Source organism: Podarcis erhardii (assembly GCF_964252035.2).
Source record: "Podarcis erhardii genome assembly, chromosome: 4".
NCBI lineage: Eukaryota > Metazoa > Chordata > Lepidosauria > Squamata > Lacertidae > Podarcis > Podarcis erhardii.
Genome location: NC_138508.1, coordinates 61,693,203 through 61,718,117, shown reverse-complemented (window position 1 = coordinate 61,718,117; position 24,915 = coordinate 61,693,203). Strand labels below are relative to the sequence as shown.

The window sequence follows — 24,915 nt, the reverse complement described above, 5'->3', positions numbered from 1 at the left end:
TTTCAAGGGAAGCTGGAGTATCTAGTCAAGAAGACCAAACTATTTCCCCACCGATCTAAACCATGGGCACAGTAACAAACCTGTATATAATGTGCGGTAAATCAAATCACACAAACAGTAGGACTCTGTGGCACAAGTTGTCAAAGGAAGTTAAACCTATGGAACAGAGTCAGGCCTTCACTTCAACTACGAGTTACCACTGTTTACAGCTTGAAATAAAATGAAAGCCCCACACTGGCAACTGCTTATAAAAAGATGAAGCTGCCTTTTTTTACTATCTTTTCTGGTGGCATCTATCCAAACTCTTAGCCACAAATCTTTCTCAGCACTTCTAATGTGGTTGGACCACAACCCCAATGACCACTGGCTGAAGCTGATCACATCTGAAGTCCCACAACATCCAGATGGCCACAGGTTTCCTATCACTGCTGTACATGAATGAAGTTATGCCTTTCATCATACAAAGTATTGTCACTGGGCTCTTATATTATGGAATGAAAAAAATGGCACAATCATTGAAAATGATGGCCACTACTGGGCTTACCAATGCCATAAGCTCCAAATTTTATATTATCGCATATATATTTACAACTCTGCAGAGCCAAACAATAGCCTAACATCCCAGTCCAGAATATAATAATAATATGCCACCATACTTGCTAAACCCTATTCAAAATCCTTTGGCTTATTTAAGCTTCAGTCACCTGTGAATGTACATTCCAGTCTCAGTTGCCAAAATCCCTTTATCCTTTGCTACCCGTGCTGCACATTCAGTGATTCTCCTTTTCATTCTAAACACCCTCTATCCTTCTTGGATGAATTTATAGCTACATAATTTTTTTTGTTTTGTCTTATTGTACTCCATCAGCTACCTACCACCATAGTTAGCATCTGTTGCAGGATGAAGGGTAAGAGGGAGCTGACCACATTAATAAGTCCGTTCTGCCAGTGTATGTGTAGTGTAGCAGGGGTGGGGAAACCTGTGGCCATTCAGATGTTGCTGGACTCCCAACTCCAGCCAGCATGGTCAATGGTCAGGAATGGGGAGAGCTGTAGTCCATCAACATCTGGAAGGCTGTGGTTTATCCAGCCCTGAAGAACAGGATCACCACAGATGCACTCTTGCTCCTGAATGTGCAGGTTCTTACCGCTCCCTCTGCCTCATGCACAAACCTATGTTTGCACACAGATCAGAGTACAGTTTATTTTTTATAAAACAATATTGCATTTTTAATAATGGCATGGGTAAACATATTTATCATGGTTTTATGATTTAGAAAACACACCTTTAATCTCTCTCTGATTTGCTGTAATTAAAATTACTTCTGAGGTCTTAACATTAAAGAACGATAGTTCTATAGTTTTGAGGACTGTGCTCTTAAAGAAAATCCATGCTAGGATATATCTTAATTTCCATTTAACAAAAATAATTGTTTCTAAATATGTATCTTAGAATTGTATACACTGTATAAAAATATTTTCAGAATTGAAAATACCCAATAAGCTGATTGTAAACAAAAATAAATGTTACGTTGTGTAAATCAATTTAAATTTTCTACCCCAGATATTAATCTTGGGTCTTAAATACTTTATATATTTTCTGCAAAATTTAAGTAAGAAATAACTTAAACAAGCTGAGATAAATGCAAATAATTGTCAGCCAATCCATTACATTTTGAGGAGAAAATAGTGATACTGATACTATGTGTAAATTATAATTTTCGTAACAGCTAGTCTCCTACAGAAAACATGTGTTCACTGGATTACTTTTAAAAATAAAATATAAGTGAAACAGCAATTTGCCACATTAGTATATTTTTCTTCTTCTTCAGGAACTTTTAGTTGTGTCGTAGAAAGTATTATTTATTTTAATGATTCCATTTACCAATGAAACTCTGTAATAACTTCCCTCCATTGGGACCCACCTATCAGTATATGTTTTTTGAGCCAATCGCTACCATTAGGAAATTAGAAATTTTTCTTCTACTCCATCTTAATATCATATTAATTTCTATAGAAGTTTTCATTTTAAAACAATATTAACAAAGATATCATTACATTGGCCTTTTTATATACACAACTGTATCATTACCATAGTGCCTCTGCCAAATAGACATCATGGCTGCATTGGGACATCATGATTAACCATGGTTTATCATGATGTGAAAAAGCCAAAGTGAAGCCCTCTTCTCTGGTGTAGCTGTGATATCAGATTAACTGATATTTTGATTAACTGCACTTTAGTGTTATGTCTAACCTAAAATGTGGTTAATTATCACTTTGATTTATTGAAATGAACCAGCTTCATAATGCACAGTTTGCAGGTGGCTTGTTTTGAACGAAACATTATTAGGATTAACTATGTTTTGTTGGGTTTTAACAAGACAACAAACCTCAGTTAATAAAAAGCCATATCAAAAGATTTTAAACCACTTCATGGTGCTGAACCAGAAGAGGAGAGGGCATGGGGTTCCCCCACAAGTCTGAGGGTTGCCTAAGCTCATTCCTGTTATAATAAACCATGGGTAGAATTCCATGTAGTGCTAAAGAGATTGTTCCATCAGTGCAAACATTTCTGATTCCCTGATAGGACAATCTCCCATCACGTGCTGTTCTGGGGGTTCTCCCAACTCTCCAAAATAGATTTGGAGGAGGGACTGGAGAATGGGAAAGTCCTGTTGCATTAGCAAGAGTCCTTGCGCTGGTTTCTGCTAACAGAACAGGTAGTTGAATCCAGCTTCATCATCTAAATGAAGCCAACGCCATGTTTTCTAACTTTGCAAGCACTTGGTTCACCCCATCCTAATCTGGCACATCAAGCTTTAAATCAAGCATTTTGAGAAGAAACTCATACGGGAAAGGATTCATTAAAATATTTTGAAGACTACTCAATATTCAGAAACAGTTCTTGAAAATCTAGATTCATTTCGAACCTTTACTGTTTCAGCCCGCTGTTAGGAATAGGTTGAGCTGACCTATGTTCTCTCTTGATAGTAATACCAATAAACGCCTTCTATAAAAATAGTTGTTCCTTATGGAAACCTTACTGCAGTGTTTGGAAATCAAAAGATGGTTAGGACTAGCACATCTCATGCCTGTATTCTCTTCTTTTTATTCTCTCACGGGAGTCAACAGATTCAGTGTCCTTCTCTGCTTATACTTGGTTACAGCCGAGACACAAAGTCCAACCACATAATTAGAAGAATGCACTCCAAGTTTTGACTTCCTGATATACCACAGCTGGCTGGAAAATGTGGATTGCCAAATGTACAAACTTGTGTTGTCAGGAAATAGCAGATTAATATGTACTTTCAACTATGTTCGCTTTTCTCAGCATCCAATCATTTAGAAGTTTGTTTCAGCAAAAGTCCCAATGCACCAATACAACATAGTGGTGTAACTCAGTGACCAATAGAGAATTTGAATCATGTATAATACAAAGGAGCTTCTACATAGGCCAGCTACTCCCTTGCAGGGGACAGCAAATGCAGGTGCCATATTTTCATTCCAGCTTGTTTCTCATGACGACTGCTGCCACCTTCGTCCTCGAGTGGTACTGATCTTTGCTTACCAAAGGTAATGTATCAGTAGCTTATAGCATTTGCCAATGTACTGATGAACAGGTGTAATTTTTGCCATTCTTTTAAAGGGGTGTTAAAAAAGTTAATTGCAAGAGTTGTAGCCCAAAGTAAAGGCTGATAAATCAACAGGGCAGACTGCTGGACAATCTACAAAAGTTCTAAAAACACAGAGTTAGAAAAAACAGGACAATCCTTGTGTTATTTCTTCTTCTGCTGCTGCTTTTTAAAGTAGCTCCCTTTAATAGTAGTCTTCATAGTTCTTAGGGTTTAGGCAATACAGTATGGCACCCCCAAATGAAAATATAGTTGCACCCCAAGCTAGTCCATAGCCCCAGTTGAACTCATGGTATATTCTCAAATTGACCGTTTCGATGAACTTGATTGGATACAGGACGAGACTGCACACCTGAAGAACCACTGGGAAAAAAGAAAAGGGGGGAAAGGTCAAATACGAGGCTTCATCCATTTTCTTAGAATAAATAAAAGGCTAAATCACTAATACTTTGGTAGAGTTTTTGGTGTACGCTAAGAGCATACTGCATACAGGCAACTCCCCACTTAACACACATTTGGCTCATGTGCAACCATGTATATGTGTGCCAGGAAATAAATAAATACCAGTAATTCAATTCAAACCTGGAAATGGCTGGAGAGAGTTAGAGAATCCTTGTGGCTCATGAAGAGACCCTCCCTGGAGCCTGAAGAGGATGTCAGTAAGGGTGGATGAAGCCTGAAGAGACCGGAGGCGCAGCAGGGTTTTGTTTAGGCTGCTCAGTCTCCCTGCCTAACAGCTGGTGTGTGCGGTAAAACAGCAGCAGCAGTAGTAGCTGCTGCTTTTCCACTCATCCTCCAGCCTTCAGCCAGGCCAAGAGCTTCAATTCTGGTTGGTCTGGATTGGAGAGAGAGGGTGTTTAAAGGGGACTCAGGCTTCCAGAACAAAACCCCCACATTAAGTGGAGAGTCGCCTGCATTTAGAAATGCAATCTTGATTTCCTGCCTGAACTGTACCACTTTCAAAGTGCAATCTTGATATGAGAACAATCTTGGCATGAAACTTTCTGTTTTTTTAAAAAAAAAACACTTCTGAGAAATAGAAAAGGTTAGAACCCTGTCAGTAGCATACTCCTGATTTATTTAGGGCAGCTGTATGGTTCTAGTACTTTGAATTGGCTTGGGAATAAATTGGGAGCCGGTGCAGTCAGACCAGGGTTGGTGTTATGTGCTCAAACCATCTTTCCCTGGTGAGCAACCTGGTCACTGAATTCTGCACCAGCTGAAGTTTCTGAACCATTTTCAGAGGCAGCACCACATATAATGCATTGCAGTAATCTAACCTAGAACTTCCTGGAGGATAGAGAATAGAAGTTAGGCTATCCCTGTCCAGACAGGGGTTTAGCTCGGCCACCAGCAGATGGAAGGCACTCTGTGTCAATCTGTGCACTTCACTGGCTCCCAACCTGGACAAGGTGGGATTCTTTAGTCATTTGTTTGCTTTATTAAGAATATTTATACCCTGTCTTTCCTCAACAAACTCAAGGGGGCTAATGACGTAAGCTACAACTGTAACTTAGTTTTACAAACTGTTGTTAAACAGCAATAAACACTATAAAACAACAGGAGGAAGAAGGTGAAACAAATAGCCATAGAAATAGTATCCCGACAGCAATTAAAAAGTACTAGAAAAAGAAAAGAACCACTTATGGCTCACAAATCTTCCTTTAAAGTGTTATGCGTATAAGGAGAGAAAACATTCAGCTATGGTTTCCTTCATCTTCCAGGTGAACTGATATGATCCAGTAAGCGCTGTAGCTGCTGATGTTTCTAAACCTGAATTGAGCTTCCAATTTATGGGCATAATGCTATTGGAAAATCTCTGAAACAAGTCCTGTTGAAATGACAGAACTAGCACAAAAGCACAGTGGCAGTCATTTCAATTCACATAAAACAGCATTTGTTTCAATAAACCTTGCACAGCATTCCTGGTGGAATGTGCAGTCCATGTAGAATATATTTAATCTAAAATTTATTGAGTCCACGCTCTGGTAACCTTCAGGTTAGACTACTGTAACGTACTATATTTAGCCCACAGAGAATATGGCAATCTAAATCTAATCCTATGTATATAGACACATATTTCTGGAACAGGGCAATGGCCTGATATTTCAGGGTTCTGAAGAATAAGCCATATTAATTATCTTTTCCCCTTTACTGCAGATCAGACTTTCTTTGCAATAACAGAAGAACACAGGTGACTAAGCTAATGGCTTCTATAAATAGATCATAAAAGAGTGGGAAAAATAAAGTAGGGGGTGATGAAGATAGATAATTTAGGAAAGCTCATTTATAATTATATGACTCAATCTAATAAAGAATATCATTTATCAACTAATTACAACAGAATTCATTTGGAATTGCACATTACATATAACCTCCAATCAATATCTTACATTCCTGACACAGCCATATTCTTACCTTCCACACAGTGCAATAAAGCTTCCTAATAATTTGTAACATTCAAATATTTGTTTTGAACAGTAAGTACTCAATAAGAAATAGCCTTGATGTCACTGTTTAGTACCAAAGCAAAGTTGTGCAGTTGAAATTTTATCAAGTCTATGTAACTGTCTGAAAGACAAAAGTTAAACAAAGTCTATGTACCTGCACAAGTAATAATTAGATGCCATAAGTAGAGCATTGGCTCTGGATGTGGATGACAAACATCAGCTGACATTACTATGGTTACAATTATGAATTAGATCCTATGGCAAAGGTATCAAGTGTGCATTAGATTATACCAGGAAGCCCTTTCTAACCCTGTAATGCAGAGGTGGCAGGGGCGGAGGAAGGGGATGTGGTGGGTGCGGTCCGCCCCGGGTGTCACCACTGAGGGGGGTGACAAAATCCTGGGCGGCACTCTCCTGGGCGAGAGGTGGTAGCTTGGGCATGTGCAGGCTCCACGCTGCCCAAACGGTCCGCCCGCTGCCTCCCCCCCCCCAGTTGTAGGGCAGCAGAGTGGGAGGAGGCCGGCAGACTCCGGAGGCCCCGCGGTGCACCCCATCTCTATGGGTGGCTCACCCCACCCCTGGGCGCACTGCCTCAGGTGCCTGAGCGGCTTCTTCTGCCGCTGAGGGGTGAAGGATCTTTTTGGCTCCACAGGCCAGATCCTAATTAGGATTGCCTTCGCAGGCCAAATTCAATAGATGGGCAGGGCTGTCCACCTGTCAAAATCCCTTGTATGGCTTTGCAAATCTCCCTAGCTCCCCTTTAACCCCTGACATTAGAGAGTTAAAAGTGAGAATGGGAAGACTTGTGCAGGCTTTAAGACAACCCCTGTGCTCCTGTATGAATATCTTAGGTCTCCCCCCCCCCTTTTTTTTTTGCAAAGAAGGAGCCACCCTCCTCCTTTAAACATTGGAGCAAATCGCCTCTCCCGCTCCTCTCAACATCCATTCCACAGAATCCATGCCCGCTTTATCCTTTTTCTTTGTGGCTTGTAACAGATAGCCATGAAAGATTAGCAGCCTTGGTCTGGATTTGGACCCCTGTTGACTTGAAAGGAACAGTGGTATAGTCCCTGTATTTGGATCCTGCAGCTCTTGCCAATTATAGGCATGCGTACAATACTTGATACTTGATACTTGAGTGGGTGGTTGCTGAACTGCAGAGTTCTTGCAAATGCGGAATGGGTATTAAGTGGCACCTGTAGTAGTGCCAATTCTGCCGATCGAAACAGTCAAGATAACTGTGAGCTGTGTGTTTGTTGGACCCTAGGTGAGAACCTGGAGGCTGAGGTGTATGTGTGTGCGTGAAGCAAAATGAATTGATATTGTGTATGTATATTAGTAACCTTTTAATAATGTAACATCATTATTTTTTAACATTTTCTTTAACATTTTCTTTAAGTTGTCAGTTGCTGCTTTTTTGTATGTTGCATATATAATTGCTATATTACTTAATATATAATCAATCAATCAATCAATCAATAATCAAAACTTGGTTCAATTGGTATAGAATGCCTGACTATTGTTAGGTGCAGGCCGGTGTGATTGTTTTACACCTCATTTAACACATCTTCATGAATCACCAGTTAGTTTCTGGACTCAACTCAAGCCACTGGTTTAAATGGTCTGAGCACTGGCACTGAGCACTGAGCCAGCAAGTGCCTTCTCTCATGTCATTCCAAACAAATTTTGAGTGCCTTGCCCTATAATTCCCAAACAAACATCAAGAGCTTCTAATGAGTCATCCTTGCTATATGATCCATACTTGGGCAACTAAAAGCAGGATTCTGTAGTGGAGAAATGTCCTTTGTCAGTTGTCCTTCATTGTATCCTTTTTGGAACATCTTCACTCCACCAAATTGTTAATTTATGTGTGTGTTCTTTTGCTGTTTTATTTGAGTGTAGTTTAAGTTTTATAGCGTGCTTAAAGTGCTATTTTGATTGTATGGGGATCTTGTGTTCTCAAATGTGCTGTATTGAATGCTGGGGGCAGAGAGAAGTTGGCATTGCAACAACAAGAGCACAAACATTTCTTCTTCCCAATAGAGTATTATTTCCCCCTGCCTTGTGCTGCCCTAGGGGTTCTTCCAACCCCCCAGAGCTGAGGGGGAGTTTAGGGATGAGAGGGGGAAGCCCTGGTGTATTAGTGGGACTCCCTGTGCTGGCTATTGCAAGCACAGCTCATCAGTTGATTCTGGCCCATGCGTTTTATATTGAATATAATTTGTTCATCTAGGCTGAGATCTAGTGGCTTCCATATTGTTGTGGAATTACACAGAAGGCAACAACTAGAAGTGGCTAGAAAAAATAATAATAGAAAAATGAAGCCTAGAAGACTTTTTTTTTTTGACAAAATAAGCAATTTAAAAATCATTTTTAGTAAACCATTCTGTTGCCAGCACTGCGTCAATTAGGCTAGATAAAAACAATATATTTCATGAATCTATTTTGCTAATTTCTTTGATGACTCATTGAGATAGAGAATTCTGGTAGCCTAAAACTCATGTGCCCTCTGCTAAACTACAGTGGTTTAACTAAAATAATGGAAACAGCAGGGGGCAGTAGGATACTTCCTCTTATCACTATTTCAGTTCTTGAAATACTAAGGACCTATCTTTCCACCTCCTTGTAAATGGATTTTTAAAATCCATCTAGCAGAGAAGATGGCCTTGTCATTCTCTCCATTATGGGATATCGTACAGGCTTACTGTTTCAGTTCCAGCACAGATATGATTGACAGAATGGAGGGATGCTGTGCCTGGAAAACTTCAGGGAGAAAAAACTGTTACTGGCTAACCCAAAGGACACTGGAGTGCATACCAAGTGGTGATTTCAATGCAGATAGTATGCACTGCATTATCCTTTGGGCTGATCTGTTTATGTGGGTCTTTCTTAAAAGTACTTCTGAGCACAAATTCTTTCCTTTGAAGCTTTGCAAAATAAAATAAAGGCTTTACAATGTGATGGCTGTTACAAAAAGTAAATCTGACACAATGAAATTGATTCTTCCTGTGAAGCATGGGGAAGATATAAACACCTTTCAGTTTAATCCTATTTATTTTCATACAGATGGTTTTAAGAGCTAGTACTTAAGGGACTTTTACAATCAAATATTTGAAAAGAATAGCATTAAGCTGAAAGAAAGAAAGAAAGAAAGAAAGAAAGAAAGAAAGAAAGAAACCATCAACACCATCAAAAGTTGCTGCATATAGGCTGCAACTTTTTCATTAAACATAGTGGGATTTATTATCACTTAAACATAAATAATTTGCACTGTTAATGGCTCTGTCCTTACAAAGGCCTGGAATGTGGACAGTGATGATTACCCTATATTAAATTTCAAAACTGCAACACTACTAGGTTAAATACCAATAGACTTCTTGTAAAAGTAATGCACCTCTGTCATATAACAGCATATAGAGTTCATTTGCTCAAGTAGCTGGACTGTGGGTTGTTGAATAGTTGACAGCTCCATGCAATCCTGTTCATGGATTCTTCATACGGTAGATTATTGTTATTAATATCCCACCTTTTCCCCCGGCCGGGACTCAAGGTGGCTTACAGATAAAATAGAAAAAGTAAAAACAGAAATGATAGTAATTTAAAAAGCAGTTAAACACTAATAGAATTAAAACATTAAAAAAGACATATTTTAAAATACAGGTAATAATAATAAGGGGAGAAAGGCCCAGGAAACCCAGCCAGATGGGCAGGGTACAATTATTATTGTTGTTGTTGTTGTTGCTGCTGTTCAGTAGAGGCAGCCTACAATGAATTGCAGTGCAAACATGGGGAATGAGCAGTCATCTCCATATTCCTAAGTACAGTAAAAAAGTGCAGCTATGATTACAAATCTCCACATGTTCAACTTGGTTTGCAACAGATTTTCACCACACAGGTATGTACCCAACTGAATGGAAGAATTTGATAAGAATGAACTGACACTCTAATAATAACCCTTTAAATCACATCAATCTCATGACTATTTTCACATATCAGGGAATGAAAAAATTTGAAAAAGCCCAGTCTATGTAAAGAACCCCCAGATCACTTGATATTCTTGAGTTTTCAAATGAGAAATAAGGGATTGTTTTTTTAAAAATAGCATGATAATGCTTCAGAATGCAAGACAGGATGAGTTAAGGCATCAATTACTGCACATGAATGCTTAGCTGTGAATGATTTGGCCATTGGTGCTAGAGATTCCTTGTCATGTAAGCAAAGGTTGATCATGCTGTATAATCAAGAACTTCTGAAATAACCTTGGACAATGATCTGATTATTGGCTTACAATGCACAATGAGTCACTCTTTTCTGCACAAACGTAAAACTACAGCTAGGAAATTCTAGCATACTTCAGAGAACCAATCTGTTTGATTTACCTGCTGCAAACAGCATGACAGCAACTGGTCTGTAGAACCGCCTCCGGGATCCCACACAGATAGAAATTAATCCAACCAAGAAAGCTATAAGAATTATGGCGGCACCACCCAACAGCATAGAAAGTGTAGCGATCTGCCAGTCTGCAGAGAGAAGGAAACACAAATAATTGAAACTAGATAGTAACTCATATAAAAAGGATGTCTATGTAAAATGCAAAAACAAACCAAGACTCCAGTAAACACAAAAAGGTGTTATTCATAACAGAAAATACAATTGCATTCAGACTTTTAAAAATAGCTTTTCAGGACAGTTCTCTTAGTCAGATTTAAGATGCTATCTGTATGTATTCTATTTTAGGTACTAAAGGAAAAACTGCAAGATTCTGTGTAATGCAGATATCGGGTGCTTATAATATTGACCATTTATCTCTTCACCACTTTCCTATAGTAGTTAATGGGATTCCCCTTCCTTAATTTACAGCACAATCCTATGCATCTTTTCTCCCAGTGAAGTGTGACAGAACTGTAGCTTTAGTTATAAAAGGTTTACAATAGTGAGGAGCTCAATAACACTTGGTATGACTAAAGTAGAATGGAAAAACTCATAGTAAAACCATCAGAGGGCTATTTGCAAATTAACATACTCAGGAGTGCCAGCTTGGCTTTGTGACCATGGGTACCCAGGGCTGTGGGTGCCATGCAGCATGCATGGCCCTGACACCAAACCTTTTCCATGCCTGGCACCTATGAACACACTTGAATTTCAACAGTTAGTTAGCTAGAGCTATTAATGGCCCAATAATCCTAAGGTGCATTTGAATGATGGGTGGAACATGAATACACCAAAACAAATGATACTTCTGATTGGAAACAATTCTATTGTTTCAGATATACTTGTCCAGGCTACAATTTATATTTATTTTAAAGATTTATAGCCTGTTGTTCATTGGCACAAATATCAGGGTAGGATACAACATAAAAAAAACACAAGCAAGCAAAGTTCAAGTCAGCTAAACAGAGAAGGCTAAAACGGACACTCATTCAAAACCTAAAAATATGGACTACTTCACTTGGCACCAAAATGACAACCATGTCAGACGACATGCAAGGGGAGGACATCCCACGGAGAAAAATCCATCTTGTTTCACCACCAAATGAATCTCCTCTAGCAGTGGAATGCATAAGAAGAGCCCAGACGGCTAATCTTAAATCAAAGGTATTCAGGGCCACAGTTTAACAGTATGTGGAGACCATTTATAATATAAAATATAATTAGTCAGCTATTTTGCAAGAAAATAGGAGCACAGGGGAACTGAATCTATTCTTTCAGGCCCTGCAGTTGGATCCTGGTGGTGGGAAGGGCTGTAGCTCACTGACAGAGCACATGCTTTCCATGCCAAAGGTCCCACATTCTCCAGGTTGAGATGGAAGAGTCTCTTGTTTGAACTCTTGGAGATCTACAGCCAGTCAGCAGCAACAATACTGCACTAGATAGGTCAATGATCTTAGCTGAGATTCCTGCACTAGGGACTGAACTAGATGGCCTCAGGCTCCCTTCCAACTCTATGATTTTATGATCACTCACACACAGATAAAAATATAGCTGCCCCCATGTGTACATTGGGGGCAGTCATCTTTTTCTCTTGTTAACTACCCAGGAAGGGGTGCTCTGTCATACCATACTACATCTTCCAGTAGCTTTTTAGTGAGATGTGTTCAATCAGTGCAGGAAGACCACTTGCTAAATGGTCTTTAAAAGAAAGGAAAAATGTCAGGGAGGACCGCAGACCACCTTGGACATACAATTTTATTTTATTTTTTAAGTGTAGGGTTTTTCTTCCTAGGTTGACTTAGGACAGGACACCACTGGCTTCTTTGCCTCACACAGAAAAATGTATTTGGTGAGCCTAGGTAAGAACAATAATTTGCAACAAATTAGACAACAGGATTTTGTGCTTTGTGTAGACAAAGGTTTTTTTATACTGTATAACTTTGGGAACTTGGTTTGCACGCTCTCCAATCCCACAGTTGTACTAATTTTAAAACAGGACTTCTCGGCAAAAGAAATAGGGCATTATGTTATATAATTGATGGCACAAAATCAGGTTAAACACAATACACCAAATAATCTTGGGCTGAGATTTTCAAAGCCAATTTAATGAGTGTGGTGAATTAAAATCCCCCAGCTAATTTAGAATTTCTTAATGCAAGAGTTCTAAAGGCTCTTCAAGCTAATGAAATGTAGCAAGAGCTGAGGCAAGGGTAGAGCTGCTCTCAAATTCAAGAGCAAATTCTGTCACACATGTGTATAATATTTATTTTACTTTAGAAAGAGAACTGTAGGTAGTTGAATGTTTTATGCAACCCCCCTCCAAACCAAAACACTCAACACACCAGAACAGAACAGTACTGTACTGTTAAACAGAGAGATGTAAGTAATTGAAGGCTTATGAAAGAATTCAGTGAAACTTTCTTTGGTTCAAACAAGTCCTATTTGGATGCTCAAGTTATGTATGATTAACATCACATGAGGCACCCTGCACCAGCCACTTCCCAACACTATCCAAATGTTTGGGAGGAAGTCTGCAGCAGGGTAGCATAACCAAAAGCAAGTAGGGTGTCTCTTGTGACCTCAAACCCTGGGTGCTTAGTCTATAATCACTTTAGGATTGGGGGGGCCCCTGGGCAAGAGTCTCTAAAAGGTATGAAAGCGAGTCATGCGTAAGATTTAACTTAATTCTATATGTGAAGCTGTAATGGAAGTGTGGATAATTGAATAGTGATACATTCATTGTGGTCAATTTTTATTACAACTGGAGTGGAGAAAATTACCTAATACATTATATCAATACCACACTGTTAATACATGAATACAAGTCGTAAATAGAAAGAAACAAGCCACTACCTTTGACATAGTCTTACACAAACAGATATAGATCACCCAACTCCCCCACTCAAAAAAGAAAAGAAAAGAAAGAAAAGAAAAGCTTATTGAATGAAATCATAGTAGGAGGGACATATGGTGAATTGGTGATAGTTCACGGATAAATGATTAATCACTATACCTTTGTTTAAGAGTCAATTTTCTAGTATCCCATTGAATGAAATGGACTTTTTCACACCTGCTTGGAAGAAAAGTCCTCAGTTCAATCACTGTACTCCTAACGTTCATGGACAGTGTTGGAAACAACGCATTGTCCCCAGTCTCTAGCTAGCATTGGGGTGGGGCCTGCCTGAGTCATAATGGTAGGGGTGCATTTAGTGAAAATGACCCTGCTCTCCTGCCTCAGAATTGACTGGCAAAATAGGTCTACAGTAGCACAGGAATGCAATGTATATGCAATGTATATACTGAGTAAGGTCACTGCATGCAGGCCACTTTTCCTGTGGCAGCTGATTTAAACTATCTTCACACTGTGTCCCTTTGTGGACCTACAGGCTCTTTTTTGTAGTTTTGTGGCAGTACAATGAGTTACCAGTAATACACAAGAATGTATCATGCATACCACTCCTAACTATGGAAAGTATCTGGATTGCTGGCTCAGATAGACAGATCTAGTTTATGTCACAATTAACTTTCTTTTATTCTTTTAATTTATTTTTCCCTTGTTCTTCAGCTAGGGAACCTTAGAGCAGATTTAAAAATACAATAAAACAACATTAAAACTGCAGACTATAAAACAGCTTTTGAAATAAATTAGTGACAGCTGGGTTGAAATGCAGTAGAAAACTACAATATGGAAAATGCCTGAGCAAAGAAAAATGTTACACCTGACTCTGAAATGGCATCAAACTTGACACAAGGAAAGTCTATCTGGGGAGAGAGCTCTAAATCTTAAAAAAGGTACTGGTTCTAGGTCACTATCTGCTTCATCTCTCATGGCAGATGCACTCAAAGGAGAGTCTCATGAAAAGATTTCAGTGTCCTGGCACACGACAGTCCTTGTAGCCTTTAAATGTAAGAACCAGCACTCTGAATGGTGCCTTGAAGTAGACTGGGAGCCAATACTGTTATTTAAGACTGGCAAGATCTGTTCCAAATACCCAGTTTCAAGTCTGCACTCTAACAACTGTTTTGCACCAACTGAACCTTCTGGGAAGTCTTCAAATGCATGTACGGTAATCGCTAACAGGAACTGCTCTGCAACTGCTGTTATCATTTATACTTACAACAGCCATGTAAGATAGATGAATTAAAAAAGTAGAACTAATTCATTTTTATACAAATCCAAAGAAATTATAATAATGATCCGATTATTAATGGGACCTAAATTAGTCACAACAAACTTGTCCTGTTGATTTCAATTGATTTCATAAGCACGGAATTCTCTGTATTTGGACCAATATATTTTTAGCAAAGTTATGTAGGTTATCGGATGAAAGTTAAGTATTGAATGTTCAGCAATAGACTCTTGTTCCATTTGTTTCATTATCCAATAAGATCACAACTAACTGTACATATGATAAGCTTCCTAAACTGGGCTGAATGGTGGCATTGCAATATAATGGGAGTTTGTGGTGAAGCCAACAGTCTTCCCAAGGGTTCAGGAGTAACTCAATAACACACACACCATTATGTTAAAGCAGATTAAACAGGAGTTTGTTACATCCATACACAGTGAGTTTACAATCCCTGATTCAGTTTCAAAATTTCAGAACAAGTGGTTTTAATAGCTACATTTTGATCACACTGAAGCATCAGAGCCCTACAAAGCAAACTGTCTGCTTTACAAATATTTACTAGAACTTGTTTCAAACTTCAGAAATACAGATTCTCATTGCTGTCACTGATAACTCTCTAAACATGTAGGCAATCCCAATGCAAGAAATATATAAATCTGTCTTTGTGCTATGAAGCAGATTGAAGCCACTAATGTTTAGAAGCTGTGTACATAAAGGACTCACTCAGATGGCCATTCCTTAGTGTAAGACACTACGACCCTTTTGTGAAAAGGCCCATGTGAATTAATACAGCAGGCCTGTGTTGTTCACACCCCTAGGGTTGCGCAGCTCCTTGGCTTTGTCCCTGATATCCACACATTAAATGGAAATTTTTGACCAATGGGTCTAATTAGCCTTTGGCCATACTGTGCCCACCTGCCCTATACATGGTATCACATATAATGTAATGTGTGGAGTAAGTCAAGATGCTTCTGGGCAAAAGGGACTTGTACAGTGTTCCACAACAACCAGCTGATCACTGATGCAGACATAAACAGGTTATCATGGGACATCATTATGATGGATAGTTGGGCAAACACAGCCACCTGTCAAGCCACAGGGGATACGAAAGATAAGGTTCTGGCCCACAGACCACATTCAGTTCCCCACTTCATGTCTACATGTTTGGATCTCTACATATATAGGCTTTCACTTCTCAGATAGGGAGCAATCCGACCCTAAGGTGCAGGTACTGCTGCATGGACCTACTGCCCCTTTAATTGGGGAGAGACATTGTGTTTAACATATGAAGGGACTTTTCTGAGATGACTTTCCCCCTTAGTTTTTGTGCAGGGAAATAGTTTACAAACACCAACATATGGTAAGATCATCCAGGAAATTAGTATTTGGGCTGGAATCCTGACCTCTCAGTAAGCCCCACTGAACCCAATGGGAAATTACACATGCATAGGATTCCATTGCCAGTGACTTAAAAAAATATATCTGCCGGTTATGTGAAGAACATATTTTGCTGATTAAAAAAAGGGGGTGATGACTTACATAGATCTGATCTGTTTTAAAATGCAGTCACAGCCTGATTCTGTACATCACTACCCAGTGTGATTTTCACAGTTGAACATAGTAGTTATTACATCACTTGTCAGACTTTCCAGCACACTAGAGTATACAAACCTTTGCAATTTAAAATATAATGCTGCTTTAGTACCAGACCAAAATATAATTTTTAGAACTATTTCTATTGATCTTCTATGTTTCAGCAGAAGATGATTTCTTGGGTAAATACATTTTCACACTAAGTGGTTGAATCTAAAGTATAATAACACTAAGAAACATAACTTCAATGAAAGTGTACTTATGATGCTTCAGTTCTTTCCTAGAATGAGAAAATGCCCCCCCCCCCAATATGGAACTGAAAATAAGACATGATGATCTATGGCAGCTATTTCAAAAAACTGATGCAAACCTAGTTAATTCTTTTGGATAGCCACAAATGCTTTAAGCCGAGAAATGGAGAACTAGCATGGCCAAAGGTTGGGGTGATGGAAGTTAGAGGCCAACAACATCTGGACTGTGATGGCCATCAGCTTGAATGGCTTTAAAAGAGGATTAGACAAATCATGGAGGATACGGTTGTCACTGGCTACAAGCCCAACCTTCACTGTCAGAGGCTTTATGCTTCTGAATACCAATGGCTGGAAACCACAGGAGGGAGAGAGTGCTGTTATGCTTAGGTCCTGCTTGTGGGTTTCCCATAGGCATCTGGTCAGCCATTATGGGAACGGGATTTGGACTAGATGGGCCAATAGTCAGATCCAGCAGGCTCTACTTATATTCTTATGGAAGGCCACAGTTTTCTCACTCCCGTTTTGTTTTATGCAATATCTGTCTTCCCATTGTGCACGCCACTTACACGGGATAAATTGGGAGAGGCGAAAGTATCTTTTTTTTTGGTGACAGTGTCAATGAACAATCATTATTTTTCTAGTTAGAAGTGTAGCCAGGATAGTCTGAATAAAGGCAGGCTCAGAAAATACTGTGGTATCCTTGAAAATAATTCACCACCACCACTGAAGAAATGTTCCCCTGCAAAATTGCACTGCCTGCAATTCTCCTGAATGGCATCATACAGGTATAAAATAGTATCACCATCTTCAGAGACTGAATTACAACAACTTAAAGTAGAACAGTAAAATTAAAAGAATGTTTCACATGATGTGCAAACAATTTATTATCATGCTTGCAGAAGGGTAATCAAATTTCCTGAGCAAGGTCAGTATTTGGGGGATAGGAAGAAAGGAAATATTTCATCCCCTTGTACCACAATTTCAAACCTTCTTTCCCTTTCTCATGCCACTATATCCACCTCATGTCAGTAAAACAGTTGCCCATTCTCTCCTTAACAGGATAAAAGAGTATTCATCGTGATGCTGGTGGCTATAACAACCTCAGTGATTCCCTATTGTGATGTCTTGTTTTGTAAGATTAGATTCTCCAAGAGCAAAACAAAAAGGCCTGGTTCACACAAAACACTAAGACAAGTTAACCATTAGTTGCTCCCTCAGACATTCATGGATTGTTTCTCCAAACTTTGATTTGTTTCCCAGCTGCTCTTGCCTTGTGCCTTTGTACTTTGGTGAGGTGGAATAGTTTATGTTTAAGGAAGGATGCTGGATTTACATGCAATGCTAAGTCATAGTAAGAATAGCCAAGGTTTGTAAGCAAACAGTACATGACTTCCCATTATGCTGGCAGTAAACAAACCATAGGTAAGCTGCTGGAGTGCGTTCAATAAACCTCCATGCTATATTGAACTTCCACAACAAATCAGTTTAATCTAAGCAAAATATCACAATATCCTACCTTTCACCTCACACTCGACTTCTGTATCAGAGTGTTATTAGAATTTAAACATTCATGCTGTTGTTTCTTACTTCTTTGTGCACTTCTACACAGACAATAGAAACCTCCACTTTCCACAGTTCCTTTAGGAGGAAGGTGGGTATAAAATGAAACAATAATGATAATGCCTCCTTCTGACCTCTTTGTTACTGCCCTCTACCAATCACCTCCTTAGACAAAAAGCTGAAAGTAACTAGATAACTGTCATTTAAGAGAAGGCTGACAATTAAACCATATTAATATACCCAAAGTAAAAACACACAACTGTACTATGTAAATACCTTAAAATCTGAGCCACTCTTTGTTCTCAGAAAGTGGGGTGGGACACTGTGTTTCTCCTAAACTACAGTACAAAAGGAACAAATCAAGAAAACCCAAACCATTATATAAAAGTTTGGAAACTTCAAGCGACACAGCATGCATTATTTTCACTGCTGCCTTGTGTGTTCATATGGTAGTCTGTTGAGGTGGCGTAATAATTTGTGGAGGGAAAGGCACTTTTTATTTGGGAGCCAACTTTAAGCAACCTATTTTCTTTGATAGCCAAAGCCCAATATCTTTCCCCAGACTCAGCCAATAAGAATACTGAAGGTGTGGATCACTATAGCCCTACCTTAAACCCCTCAATTCTATTCTTTGTCAGCTGTCTTTGGCTGTCACACTATGTTGCTCCTGCCTTTCCACCAGTGATGTGGGACTGAGGAAAACATCTCCTCTGAACTGGGTATTTGTATGGGGAGAAAACACTGCATTAGCAACAATGCAAATATCATGCCTGATGCAAACTCATTAATGATGACTTTTGTCCCCAGCAGATGTGATTTGCTTTAAAAACAAAAAACAAAACCCTGCATATTAAATGCAAAGCCACATTTAATATCACATCTAGTTTGGCCCTTATAACTGTGGGGAGTATCAATTCCATAGACAAGTTTTCCTATCATTGCACTGAATGAAGGCATTTTGGGTCAACTTTATTCATGCCTTAGTAACTTCCATGATCTCTTTCAGCTATTTAGTTTTATCTCATTGATTTCATGTGTTGTGTTTGTCTGCCCTCCAGCTCTTCCTCTCTCTCCCCCCCCAATTTGCTGCTTCTTTTTCTTGTTACTGTGCCTCTATTTTCATAGTTACTGCTCTTGAAAATCAACCGTAGCCACATTTCAAAATACTGTATTCAACATAGTTTCTGTCAAAATTTTATGTTTACTTGTCTTAAATAACATTTTATTTATTTCCAAGTGTCATAACTAGGCATCGGGGAAACCAAGCATCATAACCAAAGTGGCACTTGAACTGTGTACAATAGATACAATGCATGGATATACCCTCTTTGCACACACTGGCTTCACAAGCTAGAGAGTTGAATCTTGAGAAAGTTACAGGATAAGTTGGCCATACACTTTTGGCAAAGCCCCTCACCAAAGACTTATGAGTAAACTTAGCCATGGGGATAAGAGAACAGGTCCTCCAATAGACTGGGAATGGATTAAAGAACAGGAAGCAGACAGAAGGAATAAATGGATAGTTCTCACAAGGTAAGGTGTAATGAATTGTATTCCCCAAGGGTCTATATTGGGTTTTAACTTGCTCATTAATGACTTTTAGTTAGGGGTGAGCAGTGAGGTGGATGAGTTTATTGACAATACTGAATTATTCGGGGGGGGGGGGACAAAAGGGGATTGGAAAGAGCACCAAAAGGTTTTATCCAAACCAGGTAAATGGACAATAACATAGCAAACACACATTAATAGCTCACCGGGACAAAAAATACACTGATGGGATCTGAACTGGCAGTGACTGACTAGGAAAGGGATCTTGGAGTTGTGGTAGACAGCTCAGTGAAAATGATAACCAAGCACACAGCTTCTGTGAAAATGGTTAATTCCATATTAGGGATCATTAAAGAAAGGATTAAAAATAAAACTGCCTGTATTGCAATGCATTTATACAAATCTATGGTATGATCACACCTCAAATACCATGTACTGTTCTGGTCACCTCATCCTAAAAATAATATTGTAGAACTAGAAAAAGTGAAGGGGGGCAGCAGTCGATACTATCAGGAGGCTGGAGCAGTTCCCTTTTGACGAATGGTTGCAACGTTTGGAACTTCTTATTTAATTAAGGGGACATATGATAAAGGTGTAGAAATTATTCATGGTGTTGAAGAATGTGGACATTTCTCCCTGTCACATAGTGCTACAACTTGGGGTCATCCAATGAAGCTGGGTAGTGAGAGAAAGTTAAACTATAGAATTCTCTACCATAAAATATTGTTATCTTGTGCTCTGTAGCATTTGCAGTTCTCTCTAGTTCTCTAGCACGGCAAACTTGGAGAACAGTTCAGCAAGTGGTCATTCTCATTGATTCCAATGGTAGAGAGCTGGCCGTGTGAGCTCATTTTTCCACTGAAATGTATAAAGTGCTAACTTTGGCTGGTTTGTGTTCTAACTTTCTATAATCTCCATTTCTCCATCAGAGTCAGTAGTGATATGTTGACAGCACTAAACTGAAGGGGCTCCTGTGGAATGCCACCTGTTACTGTTTCTCATTTTGACAGTGATCCAATAATTACTATTCCTTATATCAGTGCTTTTTTTTCAGGGGAATTCAAGGGTACGGAGTACCAGCACCTTGTTGTTGTTGTTAAAAAGTGTGGCACTTATTGTAACAATTTCATGTTGAGTAACAGCATCTATTTTTCTAGGAAAAAACACTGCCTTATATTAACTGAAGAAGTCAATATTCCATAAGCTAGCACCTACCTCCTCCCACTGATTATGAATATGAATCCTACTGCATCTTTTGCAACTGAGTATGAGTCAAGGTTACAGTCCACTTGATTCTAAATATAAACCTCATAAAATATTTAGACTACTTATATTATCACTAGCAGTAAAAGCATCCTTTAAATTCTGGAAGCCCAATTAAAAATATTTAAAGGAGAAGCAAGCATTAAAATTTTAAATGCTGCAATATACAAAAACAGTAACAGCAAGATAAATTAGTTTAGGATACACTTCACTGAAGATTTCTTCCATGCTTAGAATAAAACAAAACTGAATACAACAGTTGGCTTATACATGTCCAAGCACAAACTTCCCAGAAAGATCTAGAAGAGTTATGAGAGATACAGAGAAAGGGGCTATAACTCAGTGGAAGGCCCAAGCCTATCCCTGGCATCTTCACATAGGGCTGGAAAAATGCTCATTTGAAACGTGGAAGAGCCACTGCCTGTCAGTCTGCATTTATTCCTGTTGTGTCTAAAACACAAGATGGGTGTGTAGCCTTTTTGCCATAAATTAATCAAGGTAACCAGCACAGCTATGTCTATCCTCTAAAAACTGACCAATAGGGATTTTATTGGTTTGGGGTTGGGGCTCACTTATGTTCTTTTCTAGGAGATCTTAAAGCACATGTGTCTGTTGCTCTGTTTGCTTTTTCCTCCCTTTTCTAGGCCACTTGCCATATATTCCATCAGTATTTCCCCCCTGATTTGGGTGACATCTCAGGCATGATAAGGAACCTTTGCTCACTTGATTCTTAAGGTGCAAGAACACGAAGAGGCAGATAGTAAGCTGTGGAAGTTGCTCCCTGACATCCCATTCCTGTGTGTGTTAGTGTCTCTTCACAGAACCAAGTGATAATGTGCAGACTCACAACTAGATCATAATCAAAGAAACATGGTTTGCTGTGTGTCTTTCCTGAAATTGTGTTGGCACACAATGCTAAAGGCAAATGAGCAACCTTTCCTAGAAGTGCAATCCTATATATAGACTTTCCTGGAAGCAATCCACATTTGGCTTACTTCTACGTAGACACCTATAGGACTACCCTGCAAAATGCACAAAGATTTCAAGTGGACCTGACTCTAGGTCTTCTTTGACTAGAGGCAAGTACAGGCATTGATGCTGCTGACTACATAAGGAAATGCATGGCACTGGTGAAACATTGCTATAGTGCTGGTGATGTGACCCTATGGAGCATAGGAACATGCACTGATCTTTTCATTCCTAGACAGGGATCCGGTTAACATGCTGGACTGGACCCAGGTTTCAAGTCCTCACTCAGCCATGAAGCTCACTGGGCCACTCACTGCCAGCCTAACCTACCTCACTGAGTTGTTGTCAAGATAAATTGGGAAGGGTCAGAACCATGTACGCCACCCTTACCTCCTTGGGGATACATGTAATAAATGAATGAATGGAATACCAATGATGGCATACTTTTGCCATACAGAAACATTCTTCTTATGAACTGGCCACTAGGGCGGTTGTGGAACAGGTGCAGAAATACAAGGCTTAGACAAACTAGATCCCATCTTGCCACCTGCAAATCATATTTAATGCATTTCAGAATAATCCAGCTGGGAACGAATGAGCACAACCCAGAACAACTTTAATGGCAGCAGTGCTTATACAAAGCCACAGTGGTTTTGCCACACTTGCAAGGAACAGAACAATGCTTTAGCTGTGGTGGCACTGTTCCTTTATTTTATTCATAGTCTGGAACATCAATAAAATCAGGTCACGCATTATCTGGGCAGGTTACCAAGGAGCCGGATGGTGCCCTCAAAACACCTAACTTTGATTCAAAGATTTCCAGGTGAAATATTAACAAAGCACAGACTCATGTGAAGTAGTGATCAATGCACACATTGCTGCATGCAATTACCCTTAACCACGTATTTAATGTGGGCGACCCTAGTGTTGATGCACCTTTTCCTTTAAGAACATAAGATGAGCATGGTGGATCAGGCCAATGCCTATTTGGCATAGTATCCTGTTGTCACAGTGGCTGGCCATATGCCTGTGTGCAACCTGCGATCAGGACATGACTGCAACCACACTTGGCCACCTGCAGTTTCCAGCAACTGGTATTCAGAGTCCTAATGCCTCTGACAGTGGACAAAGAACAGAATAATGGCTAGTAACTGCTGATAGCCTTGTCCTCCTTGAATTTGTCTAATCCTCTTTTAAAGTCGCCCATGTTTGTCCATGACTTTGCCATCTGTCTAGGGCTATGTGGCTGACAGGGGGGCACTTCTTGTGGTCGCTTCAATGGGCTTGGTCCACCACATGGTGGTGCGTGACAGGGCTTTCTCTGGTGTGGCCCCTGACTTTAGAAGTCCCCTCCTTTGGAAGTCCAAATAATGGAGACTCTTATGGGCTTCTGCTGGCAGGTAAAGATAATATGGGCTTTTGGAGCTAACCAGCAACCACTAGTTACCCTATTACTATTCATGCTTTATGCTGTTACCCTATGACTATTTTGTTAAATGCATTGTTTCAACATTTGTTTTTATTTTTTTGCTTATTTTGTGTGTATGTGCATGTGAATTGATGGAAACCACTCTGAGATCACACTGAAGTGATGAAGGGCAGTCTACAAATCTGTAGAAATTAATAAACAATACAGTGGTACCTCTGGTTACGAACACTTCTGGTTATGAACGCTTCAGGTTACAAGCTCCGCTAACCCGGAAGTAGCTGCTCCTGGTTGCGAACTTTGCCCCACGATGTGAACGGAAATTGCGCACCAGAGGCACACGTGCAGCAGGAAGCCCCATTAATGAAAGCGTGCCTCAGGATAAGAACGGTTTCAGCTTAAGAATGGACCTCCAGAACAAATTAAGTTCGTAACCAGAGGTACCACTATACTATAGAATCCATTGAACTGGATAAGGATTTCGGAATTGGAAGTGTCAGAAATGTTGATATGCTTGCTTTTTAAAATCTGATTTTGCACATTTCTATCCAATTCCTCAAAGTAACTACTATCTATTTAGTGGTATGGCTGCCAATGAGGACCATTTAGACACCCTCAGTTGCTGCATGCCTTGCCAGCAGAGAAGAAAAGATTTAGAAGAATCGTGGAATCGTAGAATTGTAGAGTTGGAAGGGATCATGAGGGTCGTCTAGTCCACCCCTGCAATAAAGGAATATGCAGGTGACCCATAAGGGGATTGAACCTGCAACCTTGGTGTTATCAGCACCTGGATTAGCCTTCCTGGATTGCAGGGGAAGCATCTTGAACTTGTAGAAACAGTTCAAAATGGGGAGGGGTTCCACTACAGATGCAAGGATGTTGTAAAGATTTGCATTCCTATACAATATATCACAATTACTCCTTTGAGAAAAGAGGGTACATTCTGGAAAGCTTTAAAATAAAGGCTTCTTTAAAATCCATCTTCTAGTTACATTTCAGAGTAAGACATGAATTCGCCTTTTATATAGCTTGTTGGCCATGACGTCTGTAAAACTTTTTATGTTAACAATTGCTTTTTCCATCTGCTTAGCTATTATTTTTCAGTTTTAAGAAAACATTTCCAGGAAGGCAGGGAAGAACAGTGTGTTGTGACTATCAGTCTTGCTGAGCTATTTGCAAATATCCATCACTATCAACTCAGTTAAAGCCATGATCTACATATTCCCAGGAGGAAGCTGCTTTTGAGCTGTCAATTCCGCTTGGAACAGCTGCTCTCATGCAAAATAAGCAGACACACAAACTATGACTGTTAAAACATAGGTTAGTTAGTAGATAATAGATTTAAAATGGGATATTGCAATATTTCGGTAAAGTTAGATCTCACTTCATTTCCTCATCCAAAACAAAGAACAAATCCCCAGAAGCTATCAATTCAACTTTATCTTTTAAAATAACAGTTCAATTGGGCTGAATTTTGGATCCCCAATATTCTAAATGCAATGTGAAAATAAAGGAGTAATTAATTTGCATTACATTTTTATCAATACATTGAAAAATCCTATATGAAACTAGTAAGTATTTAGTCCTATGGATTCCCAAAAGTTATAAGGAACACATTTGAATTCTGCTGTATAAACATTATGTTTCACCAGAGAGAAC

The 24,915-nt window shown here is 39.4% G+C and overlaps 1 protein-coding gene across 1 annotated transcript in view; it reads right to left on the bottom strand.

Moving 5' to 3' along the window:
• Positions 1-660: 660 nt before the first annotated feature.
• The window catches only part of TMEM47 (transmembrane protein 47), a 28,937-nt gene continuing 4,682 nt past the window's right edge, over positions 661-24,915 (bottom strand). Inside the window, exons 2-3 of the mRNA XM_081859179.1 lie at positions 10,465-10,605; positions 661-3,998 (exon numbers count right to left, since the gene is read on the bottom strand). Coding sequence (XP_081715305.1) covers positions 3,820-3,998; positions 10,465-10,605 — 320 coding nt within the window. The 3' untranslated portion in view covers positions 661-3,819. The remainder of the gene's footprint in view (positions 3,999-10,464; positions 10,606-24,915) is intronic.